The 13,891-nt window shown below is 26.1% G+C and overlaps 1 protein-coding gene across 1 annotated transcript; it reads right to left on the bottom strand.

Annotated features, from left to right (window-relative positions):
- Window positions 1-1,987: 1,987 nt before the first annotated feature.
- On the bottom strand, window positions 1,988-12,389 carry LOC145842922 (uncharacterized). Its single transcript, XM_082950398.1, has 11 exons — window positions 12,314-12,389; window positions 10,772-10,917; window positions 10,390-10,551; window positions 7,725-7,855; window positions 7,567-7,669; window positions 3,937-4,068; window positions 3,643-3,728; window positions 3,350-3,436; window positions 3,166-3,239; window positions 2,469-2,610; window positions 1,988-2,114 (listed from the first exon to the last, which is right to left on the bottom strand). Exons 1-11 carry the CDS (start codon window positions 12,336-12,338, stop codon window positions 1,988-1,990), a joined length of 1,215 nt encoding a protein of 404 aa, XP_082806524.1. The 5' UTR covers window positions 12,339-12,389.
- Window positions 12,390-13,891: the final 1,502 nt, after the last annotated feature.

The raw sequence follows: 13,891 nt of genomic DNA, 5'->3' as shown, positions 1-13,891 counted from the left end.
GCAAATTTTTTTTAAACTTATTTTAATGCATTTTATTACGACTATTTTAAATGGTCTACGATTTTTTTATCTAAACTGTTTTTATGTAAGACATGGCCCATGTACGTAATATTAAAACTATAATTAATTGAACATGAAATCCCTCATTGACCTTCACATTTTTCTCAAAAGCCTCTCTGTTAAAAATTAAATATCGGTTATAAAATTTAACTACAATAAAAACTACTAGAATTAGTTTGTAAGTTAGTTTAAAATAAGTTAGAAAAAAAAAATTCTGCTACAGTGACCGTTAGAAAAATTATGTTTTTTGGCTTAAACATTCGTTAGTGTAAAAATTAAAAAAAAAAAAGATTTTTTTCTAAGGGGCCCCACTTGTTCATTTGGGAAAAGTAGTTTGGCTGCTTGACCAGACTTATTTTCAATTAATTCAGCTGTAGCTAGTGATATTGATAGCTGATGTTTCATAAGTATATCTAACACAATGATGCCAGAGTTTCCTGGCTCTTGCATTACCCAGAAATTGTGCTTTATGGGATTTAGATTGCCTAACTTAAGGGTGATATCAGAACTACCAATGGGATAGATTATACCATTTCCTATTTCCTGAACCACTCTGCGTCGAGGTGGAAAGTACCTGTTTACCCTGTTTGTAAGTTCTTTTGGGAGGATACTTATTTCACTCCCGGTGTCCAACAACAAAACTAAATTGCTGTCCTTGTCCACAAAAAATTGTAAATTTTGCGGTAGATCATTTAAGTTTAATGCTGGAATTTTGTTTATGGTAAATGCCCATTTTTGTACTTCACTAGTATCTTTCTATAGCTTGTTTTTCCCTTTGTGGGCATCATGGGTGCACGACTATTAAAATTCGGACAACTGAAATTCTTAAAAAAGATTGAAACGGCCACAACTAAAAATGAAATGTATATTTGTGTAATATAAAAAAAATATATGTAGCTTCTTTTAATATCTACAAGCCATTTTTTATTTTGCAAAACATTAAATATTTTTTGAGATATGGCTTAAATAAAGTAAAAAACATATATATTTTCAGTAATTTTATAAAATCTTAAAAATATTTAGGAGTTTGCGAAAAATTAAAAAATGGCTTGTAGATTTCTAAAGAAGCTTCATATGTATTCTTTATAATACACAAATATACATTACTTTTTTAGTTGTGGCCGTTTCATTTTTTTTTTAAGAATTTGAATTTTCGGAATTTAAATTGTCATATAACCGGGCATCATAGTGCTCACTGGCATAAGTTTCACAGGAACTTTCTCATCTGTGGTGCTCTCTGACACACAATTCACAGGAATTTTCTCAACTTGGTGCTCTCTGACACACAATTCACGGGAATTTTCTCATCTGTGGTGCTTTTTGATAAAAATTTCACATGAATTTGGGTTTGCTCTTCTACATTTATTGTAAAGGTACCATGTGGAGTAACATTTTGGATGCTTTTATTCACCAAAATTATACCTCTGCCCTTTTTTTATTATTCTTGATGAGTGAGCCATTGTTTTTCTGTCTTTTGACTGATAACAGTCCTGAAAATTTGGGGGTAGGGTTTGGCTAACAGGTTTTACTGTGACACTGCATGGGCTTTAAGTGTTACTGGCTATTTCGAGGGGGTAATCTAGATTTAATAACTTGGTGGTTCTACAAGTCCTGGCAGCCTTTGAGAGAACCTTTTTAACCCATCCTCTCTGTAGCTTATTGGAAGGAGGACGGGTGATCGTTTTTTTGTTGGTATGGTGCAATTAAATTTTCCATTGGACATAAGTCTGGGTTGTGACATCCACGTGCTGAAGGACCATACGTTTTATGTTGATTGCACATCCTGTCGTCAACCTGATTCCTATACTGCCTGTAATCTGAATTTTGATAATAGGCATTATTAGTTGAGCCTCCATTCTGTCCCTACCCAAATTGTCTGGCTGGCTGTGCATTCTTTTTTTTTTTGGCTCAGGAACTGCTGATTCCGTTATGGTCTCTTAAAATATCTGATCTCTCTTGAAGCATCTCTTGAGTTTCTCATGTCTGCATCGCAGACATCCGTGACAAATCTTTTGAACTCTTGTAAGCCAAGTGATAGACTACTAGACTTTCTACTTTTCAAGTGGTTAGGAATCAGTGCAAAAAAAGAAATTTATGTAATATTTCTTTGTTTTCCAGGTCAAGGATCCATTTCAAGACCTCATTATTGATTTTGTGAATTTGTTTTTTCGGAAGCAAAGCCCGTGGTAAGGCTCCATCCTTATGCATTAATAAGCACGCAAGCTTGTAAAACTTTTGTCTCTAGGCTCAGTGCAAAGGATGTAGGCTGACATATTATTACTTAGCAATATTCTCTAAGCAAAAAATATTTGTCATCCTCATCATAGATTTCATGGTCAGCCATAAGCTTTTCAAAATTTAAGAATTGAGCTTTTGCATTCTCGATGTCAAATCTGAAATTTTTCAACCATTTGAGTAGCTCATCACCCAAATGCAATCTTTGCACACCCTCATACTGCTCCTTCTGGTATAGTGCTTGTTGCAAGTTGGGGCTTGTACATCTGGGGCTAGCTGCAAACTGTGGGGTTTCCCTATATATTTGAGGGCTGCCTTAAAGAAGTTTAAAGATTCTGTCTTATGTCATATCTGTTTTTTTTCTTGACTTGACCTCAAATTGATTAGCCTGGTCCTCCTGACCTATCTGTCTATTCAATTAAAGGTTTTAGAGCTTGTTTTTGTATATGATCAGTTCGTTTACTTTATTTATCTAGTATGTTTATAATTCAAAGTTATTTGGAAGTAAAATACTAAGAATGATATGAATGAACGTTTTATACCAAACATAAAAAAGTTAATAAGTTTTAAAAATATTAAAAAGAAATCAAAGCAAAATATCACAGTTATTTATTTAAATTATTTTTTTTAGTAATATTCAAAAACATTAAATATATGTTTTGTTGACCAACTAAAATCGACAAAAAGTAGTTTTTACTTTATAAATAAGCTTTAAAAAAAACTTTATTTTACTAAGTATACATAAGTTGATTAATGATCTAAATACAAAAAAAGATATTATCGTATATATAAAATATGAAATATATAATTATAAAACAGAAAAAAACTGAAATAAGAACAAGATTATTTATAAGGTTTCATTTAGTCGACCTTCTTTGATTGCTTTTCTGTACTTTCGGAGCTCTAATCCATCCCAATCTTTCACAGCCATTGGATGAAAAAACCTGTTTAATTTAGAGCAAAAACTATTTAATTTTATGATTTTTAGTAAAGTTTTTTATATACTATATATATGCAATAACTTGAATCTATTAGTTGCTTTTAAAATTCTTACTTGTTCATTATAGTGTCTCGTACAGCTGATTCTTTAAAACTTATTCCATCAGTGTAGACACACAAGTTAGAGTCCAAGTTTTTGTAGCTGTAATTGTGTTATTTTATTTTCTGTATGTAATACACAGCTTACACTTTCAATATTTTTTTTTTGAAAATATTTGAAAACAACATTTATTTAAACATAGTTCTTTATAAACCTTAGAAGTAAAGAAATAACAGTTTAATTAATTTTTAATAGAAATTTAAGTTCGTTTACGACAGTTTATCCAAATTCAAAGTCAACAATTAAACCTAGCTGTTCCAATTAAAGTCGTATCTACACCTTCAAAATTAAACGAAAAGTCTGAACCAATTCTGGATATATCTACTCCTTCTCTCTTTTATAAAAACTTAATGGTTAGTTTCACGAAATATTATTTAACTAAATAATTTTATTACTCAAGATAAAAACTAAGAGTAAGTTCCAAATCATATTTTCATAAAAAAAGAACAAATTATATTTTACTGAAAGGTATCGTTTTAAAAGCGGTTCTAGAAATATCAAGTAAAGCTCAAGAATATTTGTATTTATTCAAAACATCATACCTTACTATAATCAGAAGCTTGTTTACAAACATGTTTGATATCATTGGTTGCCGGGTGCCAGCTTGGAGGTCCTCGCTCAGTCAACAGTCCCATTGATAGTATTGAACCATTTATTACACCAACTTCTTTTTCCTTGAAATAGTTCAGCAAGTTGTTTTTAAAAATTATTGGAACAGTGTACATCACTAAATGAAATACTTGTTTATAAATAAGCTTTATCAAGTTATACAATATTTCATAAGCCCAAGTTTAATTGCAAAATTGTTAAGCAGCATTTTTAGTATAAGTCGTACCAAAATACAGTCAGTAAAAAAATACTTTATCACAGTAGATCATAAACGTGTTAATGGTCGTACGGCTTAGTTTAGCTTTACTTAAAGTTAAAAATTGTAAAACTTGTTTATGTTTTTACTTTATGTACGTATTTCAGTTTATTTTAGAGTATTTTTTATAAGTCTAAGTCAATTTATGATAAAACAAATGTTTTTTTTTTCAAATGATATATAGTTTTTTGTTCAACTTTTAGTACTAATATTTTACCATTCTATATGCATATTGAAAACTTTAACAACTATTGATTTTAGTTGTCAAGAAAAACTTTTAAACACTAAAAAATAAGTACTAGAAAAATAGTTAAAACCAACAACTAAAAAAACTACCACCTTATTAGAAAATTAAGTTATTTAAACAACTACAGTGATTATGGCAATTCTATATTTTTAAATAAACCAACATAAAAATATATTCTAGTATTTTACTGCTGGGCTTAAATTTTACAATTTTTTATGCTGTATTTAAATTTGGGTGTTTAAAAGTAGTTTTTACTTTTTTTTAAACACTATAATTCTAAAATTCAAAGTACATACTATTTCACTAGTTTTCGTTTATTGTACACTATTTAAAGTCACTAAACACCTTAACATTTGTAACCAACGACTATGTTAAAGTTTCAAATAAAATTTAAAACTAAAGTGTGAGCATTAGGTCTAATAAGCAAACATATTTTTCTAAAGAGCTTTTTTTGTTTCAGTTCACGAGTGGTGGCGACGATTGATGACGTCAAACTAGAGTGGAATAAAAAAAACACTATACTTAAAAGATTTTTATTTAAAAACTGTATTATGATTTTTAATAATTTATTTTATGTTTAGCTTAATTGCAAGTTTAAAAAAAAAAACCAGATATAAAGTACATTGTACAAATTGCTCCCCTTTCCTATGACGTTACCACGCATTACACCTGGAAATCAGGTACATTATAATTTTTTAACTTTCTAAAAATAGATGCTGATATAAGATTTCTCTTATTTTTTTGTAGACCTTAATTTAGGTTGTTTATGACTTTTAATTATACTACTTTTTAGAACAGACGTTACCAATTTTTTCTTTTTGTTTTCAAAAGTTCTATTCTTAATTTTTTAATAAGTTCAAGGATTTAAATCTCTGAACGCTAAAAGATGCGGAGGAATTTTATCTTGAATCAGATTTTATTCTAGAATATGTAGTCTTCTAGATAACTTAGTAAACGATTCTGTTAAAGGCGTTCTGAGAATTTGGCTTAATTGTCTACAGTTTCCATTTTATTAATTTTTCGACTTACACATTCATTGTTCATGTTTTTATAAAAAGAAGTTTCTTTAGACTAGACACGCTAACTTTGAATGAAAACTTTTCTATATATATTTATAATTAAATGCACAAATTTTTTGTAAAGTTTTTAAGTTTTCTTGTCACTATACTTTTAAAATTACTTCTTGGAAAATTTACATCAAACATTTAGTGCATTTAATTAAATATATATATAGAAAAGTATTAAACTAAATAGTTTTTCAACCAAAGCTACTGCTAAAAATTTTTATATTAAAATGTTTTTATACTTCAAATTTTTTACTTCAAATCGAAAACTTATATTCAAATTACTCAAGAGAGAAGATTTAAGCTATTTTTTTCAAAAGTGGAGACTGCCTATTACTACTTTCTTACTTTTTATATAGTTCACTTTAGCGAGAACAAATTCTTTTTCAACATTTAAGGCCAGGGGTCGGCAAATGAGAGATTTGCCAGATTTATTGAAAAATATTCTACTTTGGCATAAAAATAAAAACTTCTTCGAGAACCAGAGTTTTACTTTAAAACAAATAGTATTTATAAGAGCAAATGTGTAGTGAATTAAGCTTAAAATACGCAGCTTTTTAACTCAAATGAAAAAAAAAACATTTGTGTGGATAATTTTATTATAAAATCATAAACTTACCTTTCTACATAAATTATTATTATTAGCTATTAGCACGTCGAGGACCACACATTTTTGATGTGAGAGGCAACATTTAGCCGACCCTTTCTTTAGCAGGAGCACTCATTCAATGTAACATATGAAGGATTCAAATTATATAAAACTTTTTTGTGTTTGAATAATTGCATTTAGTTGTTTGTCAAACATATAATTTTAACAAATTTAGGCCTTGTGTTTTTACAAAACACCACTTACAAACTCTAAAGATAAAATTGTTTGTAAATTTTATAGAAGAACTCTTTGTAGATTTTTACTGTCGTATAAGATTTTTTTAATACATTGGTTTTATTCTAATATTTTAGACTTTATCCTATTATATATTTTTAGTTGTTATAAGTTTGTAGTAATCTAAATTTGAAACTTTTAAAATTTGGAAGGAAAATAATTGCTTGTTGGAACTGAGTGTGTCCCAAAACCTACAACATGAATAATAAAACTGAAAAAAATGTATTTATAACATTAACTTAGTTTTTTTTTTTTGTTACATAATTCATACTGAATTACTAAGCGATAAAACTAAAATGGCAAAGCGAAAATTATCGGAACCAAAGTTGATTTAGCCAAGGTTTGTGGTGTTCGACTCGATAACCGAAAGGTTCCATTGTGTTGTACACCAGGTCCTTAGACCAAACTTTGAGCGTTTTTTTTACGTTCAATAAACAATAACTTAAGTCTTTAATGTATGAGTTATTAGCTATGGTTATGGTTATGTTTTTCTTTCAGTAAATTTGTTTTAGTTAGAAACATTTATTTACATAAAGTTTATTATAAAAATTAATATTCACTTTATCATATTATGATGTACAGAACACTGCTTTAAAGCAGGATTTTTATTAATATCGAATAAACGACTTCTTTTTTATTTAAATTTTCATTAAACTAGTTTACTTGTAAAACTTACTTCAATTTTTTCGTACTTTGAATTAAATATTTTACAGTATTTTATCAAACGTATTAGTTGTTTAAACGTTTTTGGTAAGTTCAATTTCTGTTAAAGATCATTTGTTGAGACGATTTTATTTATAATGTCAAAATATATTTTAAACAATTTGTTTCTAAAATCTTAATAGCTCTAAAATTACATAGTTTTTTTTATTACTTTAATTTAGCATTTACTACTTGTTACGTAAAAACAACAATTTAAAACTAGTTTATCATTGAGCTATAGTTAATATTTTTATTTTATTTATTTTAATTTTAACATTCGACTAAATTAGGCAATAGCTTTTGATTGGTTTTAATTTATTTCAGCTTTTTACTAATTTTAGAAATTAATAAGTATTTTTAATTATTCGAAGTTAAAAATAAAAATTTATTAAAATAATTATTGGTAGTAACCTTCAGAAAAGGTATATAATCTGCTAGCGATGAATCATTCATTGAGGCATGACAGTATGTCAGTATTGAATCAACTTTTACTGGCGATCTCTCAATGACGTACCTGTATAAAATAATTTTTAAAATTGTATTTTAAGCTTTCAGCTAGATAAGCTAACTTGAAGTTTTCAAGGGGATATCCTGTTATTCCGATGAAACGCACTTTTCCGGCGTCTTTGGCTTTTTTTAAAGCGGGCAGCGTTTCGTTAATTATTATATCTAGATTTTCCGCAAACTCCATATCGTGAACCTAAAAAAAATATTTCCGATTTTAATTCTTTAATTACCTAATGATAATTTATAACAGACTAATATATCAGATAGATGCTGTTTAACTATAATCTCATTAAAAAAGTGATTATAATAGAGTTTCTAAAGCTTACAAAAATTAACTTGTGAAAGAAATGCATAAATAAAAGCGCAAAAACGAGATTAATAGATTTAAAATTTAAATGACATTGACTAAAAACTTTTATGATTTGTTTTCACTTATGCAGTTAAAAATTTATGATAAGCTTTATTTTGAAATGGATCTTTTAGATTTTCTACTTAAGTTAAACTTATTTCTTTTGTTTATCTATTTTTAAAAGCATTTTCATAAAACTCAAAAACATTAAACTTCACGCGGAAATTATGCGGCCTTTTTCTGCTTATTAGAACTCGTCACGCAAAAATATTCACGATGAATCGTTTTCAGTCAATATAAACGTTCGCTTGTGAGTCCGGAGGGAAAAATAACACAAATTAATAAACAAGACTGAACGTCTTCTTTGAAATTGTCAGCTTTTATACTTTTAATTTATTTCAAGATATCAAAATACCTCAATTTTCATCCAAAGAGAAAAACTACAAATTTATTTATTTACAAACCAAAGTGTTACTTAATTAATAAATAATAGTAATGACATCTTTAGTAAAAATAAACATTTTAAAAACTAGATCAGCATTTATGGAGGTATTAAGGCTTAGATAATTTTACAAACTATGTTTTGAAAACAAAAAAATTGTCAGTATTAACTCAAATTAGTGAATTTTAATATTCGATTGTGAGTTTTATTCATTGTACAGCTTTGTTATATAAGTTTATTTGGGGAACAGGTCAAAATTGCACGAAAATACTTTTGCACGAAGACAAATTCGCACGAGGGGACAAAATTGCAGGAGGGAACAAAATTGCGGGAAGACAATTTTGCACCAAAGGTCAATTTTGCAAGATTTAAAATTTTGCACTGAGGGTCATTTTTGCACGAGAGTAAAAAAACAGAAAAAAAGTATAAAATAAATTAATAAAAAAAAGAAAAAAAAGTTACTGACCATAGGTAAGGGTTAGGGGTAACAGTTATAGTAAAAAAAAAAAAAAAACAACTAACAAAAATTATCATTGAAAAACAAGAAAATTGAATAAACAAAATAAATTGATCAAAAAGAAAAAAAAGCTACTGATCGAGGGTAGGGGTTAGGGGTAACAGTGATTGGAAAAAAAAACCTAATTTAAAAAAAATTAACATTAATAAAATTTAAAGTAAATAAAAAATTCAACCCCTGCAAAAATGTCTCTGTGCAAAATTGTCTGCTTGTGCAAAAGTGACTTCGTGCAAAATTGTTATCGTGCAATTTAGTCCCCTCGTGCAATTTTGTCCGCTCATGCAAATTTGACACCTACCCGTTTATTTGATAATAACAAAAACTTACTTTCTTGCAATTCTACATTTTATATTACTTACTTGTTTGTAAGTTGAAAATTAAATGTAAATAAGAATAAAGTGCTTTTATTTCAACGATATCGATTTCTTACAGAACTTTTAAGGTAAATATTTTTTTTGCAGTTTTTCTCAATTTTTTAATGTTAGAACTTTTAAAAAAACATTATTAGAAACGAATTTCTAATAAGTCGTTACTTTCACAGGGGTAATTATTTTGATTATTTTAAATAAATAGTAAAAATACTTACTTAAATACTTTACTATAAATATTAAAGTTTCGATACTTCACAGTAAAAATCTAAACTTTAGCGATAAAATCCTAAAGCTTGTCGTAATTTAACATTATTAAAAATTCATAGTTCAATTAATTTTAGTAAAAAATTAATTACAGATATTTTGTTAAAAAAAAGTAACTAAACTATATATAAAAAGGATAAAGAAAAAAAAACACTATGAAATATATAACTACATTACTATGAATTTATATAACATAACTAAAAATATTTTAAAAACTTTATGTAATTAAAATAATTTCTTTTTATAATGCCATGTAGATTTAATTGTCGCTAAAATACATCTTATTTTTTGATATAAAGACAAAAAAATCTGTGGTATATAGTAAAATCTAAAAATAACTGTTTAATTCTATTTTCTATAGGTAAACTTCTGAATAAGTAAATATACTAAAATCTTGAACAACAAAAAATAATTTTACAAAAGAACTTTATGATCAAGTATGAATTTGAAGAAACTTTTTTAAACTATTTTTAAAAGTGTAAGAAAATATTTTAGTTCATTAAGTAATTTTTTGAAGTTTCTCCATGTTTACAAGTATTTAGTCTTACATACATTTCCATTTTGTATTAGAAATAAAATTATCAGGACTTAATCATACTAAAACTTTAATTTTTAGTTTGTTACTATTATTTTTACTACTTACTTACAAAACTCTTTATAACTTTATCTCGTAAAGTAAGTACTGTTCAAAAAATAAAGAGAATATTTATCTTGAAAATTAATTTGATTATAAATAATTATGCACCATTGTTTAAATAATGTATATGAAGTTGAATTTGTATACCTGAATTACATCTATATGATCTGTTTTTAGTCGTATTAAGCTTTCGTCAATAGATCTTAATGTTTTTTCGGCTGAAAAATCAAACATTTTACCAAAAGTAGGTTCATATCGGCAAACTTTTGTGTTTATATAGTAGGAACTACGGGGAACATGTTGTAATATCTGTTATTTTTGATATTTTTAATTAATAAACCAACATTTAATAATAAATCTAGTATGGCAAAAAAGTTCATAAGTAAATTTTGTAGTGCAAGCAAGTAGTAAAAATTTAGAAGCTACTTAAATTGCTTTAACCTTGTTTCTACTTCAATTGATAAAATTTAACAGTTCAAATAATACAAAAACGGTTGCTAAAAACTTTATCTTCAGAAAAATAACTTACGCTACCAAGTGTTGTTTCACTTTTTCCATTACCGTACCAAGGTGCAGTATCAATCATATTTATACCGCTCTTCAATGCATGTAAAAGAACTTTTCTGTTCTCCTCTTCATTAGTATTTCTGTATACATTTCCAAACGCGCTTGCTCCTACAAATTAATTTATTTAAAAAACTTGATTTAATGGTTAATTCGGTTTAATTATGTTTACTACATTTAAAAATAATAAAATTTTTGAGAAAATAGCATTAGTATAAATAATATCGAATAAATGTTTACAAAAAGTTATAGCAATAATTAGGACACTACAGTACAAACTTAAATCTACGATAAGGTTTTACAACTTTTTTAAATAATTTTAACCTAAGATAATATAGATCAAGGTTTTTCAAAGAGAGTCAAGGGGCCCCGTGGGGGTCACGACAGACATTCAGGGGGCCATTAGCAGCAAAGGGGCCATTAGGTCATAATTTAGAACTTACACTATATATTCTAGAGTTGCAGATGAAGATCAAAAAACAAATGTCCTAGGTGTTGTTAGTGGTAGTGTTTTTGAGTAATCTTGTTCGAGAGGGCCATAGATTTTATAATTTCTTTAAAGAAGGCCTTTTAAAAAAAAGTTTGGGAAACTCTGATATAGATTATATATTTTTAATTTTCATATCTGTTTATTTTAAAAAATAATATATGATACCAAAATGACAAAAACCATTCATTTAAATTTTTGGACTAACATTTTTTTGTGAGCAAAAACGGTTTAGACTTAATTGGTTTTATATTAATAATATCTACAAAATATATCTAAAGTTTTATTAAACTAGCTTTACAGTATACTTTGTTGGGTAAAATTCAAAGAAAAAAATAAAATAATTAATTCTGTACTCGTTGTAAAAAGCATTGGTTTCTTTTAATTTTAAAATAACGCGCTCTACATTCTTACATATATTTGATACTGTTTTTGTTTATAAATGATAAGTAAGTTTATGTCTACATCAAATTATTTTTTCAAGAATCAAGTAAAACTAAGTTTTTAAGGCATTAATTTAAAAACATAGCTTGTAAAACAAGCGACTTTACGAAATATATGCAAAATATTTAAAAAAATGTTTATATTAATCAGAGTAAAAACTTAATAGACGCTTTGTTAGTTAATTTATCTTCCATTGTACTTATTAAATTCATAAAGTAAAAGTTAATGCAATTTAATAAAATTTCTAAGCTTTTATATCTGTGCTTAAACAGACAGCATAGTTTGTATGTAAACATGTGATTTTTTATTTCAAACAAGTAGAATTAAAATATATTTATAATGTAGTTACTTTAATAACAGTGTAGGTAACTCAGATCTTAAAGTCTAAACAAAAAAAATAATTTCCTTAAACTCAATTAGTAAATCAGAAAAAAAATTGTGTAATCTGCAGTACAAAATAATTAGTTCTTGTAATTTTTATAATAACTGAAACTAAATTGATTGCTTAAAAATTATACTTAAATTTATAGAATTTTTAATAATATAGTTTTCAGTATAAGCTAAATCAAAAACTACCAAAACTAATAGTTGAAACCATCATATCAGTTTTTCCTAGCTGGCTATACTTCAACTTTTTCAAATCATTTTTACTGTGAAATTCTTCGCAAAATGTAGTTGGTCTAAAACATAAAACTTCATGTTAAACTAACTTTTATAGTAGGATTCTAAATCTTTAAAATTCAAATATCTAAAAGAAGAAAAAACTTTTAATGTATTAATTTTTTTGTTTATTTAGATTTTCTTCAGTTTAAATCAGTACAATACTTTATTTTTGGAATTACTATAAATACGGTTTTCATTAATTTTCTTAGATAATACTGATTAAAAATTCTGACTTTCTCAAACATTAGTTACAAAAAAAAAATTATACTAACGTTATTTCCATCGTTTTTTTTTTAATATTCTAGCTTTATCATTGAAACTAAGTAGTGGTTAAATATTTTTAGTTAAAACTAATAAAAACTAAGCAGCATGTAAATATCAGGATGCAATGAAGCAATAAAGTCATATGTCATTTAAGCATACAAACAATTAAACAAACAGCATGCAATAATTAATTGCAGCGACAACAAAAACCTTCTATTAAAAATAAATGATTTAAATTTTTTGAATAATTGTTTAACTCTTTTTTTCTTGGTTTAAATGAAGTTTTAAACATTTTTTCATGAGAATTTTTTATTTATAATCAAAAATAAAATAACTGAGAAACAGAAAGTGAAAACAAAATATTTTGACTACTGTTTGCCTTTAAAAAATATTATTCGGCCTATCATTATTTTTTAAGGTTATGCATTAATTATTATAATTAAAAATTTTGATTCATGACTTGTTTCATTGTATATAAAAGTTATTGCTTCAAATTTATTGCTGTTTTAAGTTTTTAACTGGTATTTGATAGTATTAAACGAACAAAATAATTGTAAAGTTGAAGGCCTTTAAATGCTATATATTATTATTTGATGCATGTTTTTTAAGTATATTTTAGTATATATAAAGTAAATTTTTCAATTACTTTTATAAAAATAAGCAAAATTCAAATTTTTATTTTTTTCACAATGTTATAAAACTAATAGAAATACAAAAGTATGTAACAATATTAATTATTCGTCTATTTATTTTAAACATAATCAAGTTTGTTTAATTGTTATATTTAAATGTTAAGTCATTCAAAAATTCATGGTCCTGAACATGATTTTTAACTATATCCTGGTGTATGACTCGATAACCGAAAGGTTTTTTGTACACCAGGTCCTTGGACTAAACTTTTTTAATACTTTTTTTTCGTTTAATAAACAATATATATATATAGCTTTACATAGATATATGACAATTAAAATTCCGACAATTCAAGTTCTTAAAAAAAATATTTAAAAGACATTTTGAAAATTTGAGAATAAATCTCAAAAAGTGAAATATATTTAAAAACTATATACATTGGTATTTAGAATTATAAATATCAACAAGCCATTTTCTATTATTTGCAAAATTTCAAATATTAAAAAAAAATATTGAAACCAACTATATATTTTATATTTTATATTTTAAAACTAAAATATGTTAAACCATATAGCAAAGAATATTTAAAAATTCACA

This window comes from Thalia democratica, chromosome 8 (assembly GCF_965202585.1).
Source record: "Thalia democratica chromosome 8, ktThaDemo2.hap1.1, whole genome shotgun sequence".
NCBI lineage: Eukaryota > Metazoa > Chordata > Thaliacea > Salpida > Salpidae > Thalia > Thalia democratica.
Note: the sequence above shows the minus strand (reverse complement) of the source record. Positions and strands in the feature narration are given on the sequence as shown.

Coding starts and splice junctions, on each gene's coding strand:
- LOC145842922 (XM_082950398.1), bottom strand. CDS start 12,338: ATGATGGTTTCAACTATTAGTTTTG. Junction 3,240..3,349: donor CGAGACACTATAATGAACAA/GTAAGAATTTTA, acceptor TAAATTAAACAG/GTTTTTTCATCCAATGGCTG. Junction 2,115..2,468: donor GGTGATGAGCTACTCAAATG/GTTGAAAAATTT, acceptor CCACTTGAAAAG/TAGAAAGTCTAGTAGTCTAT.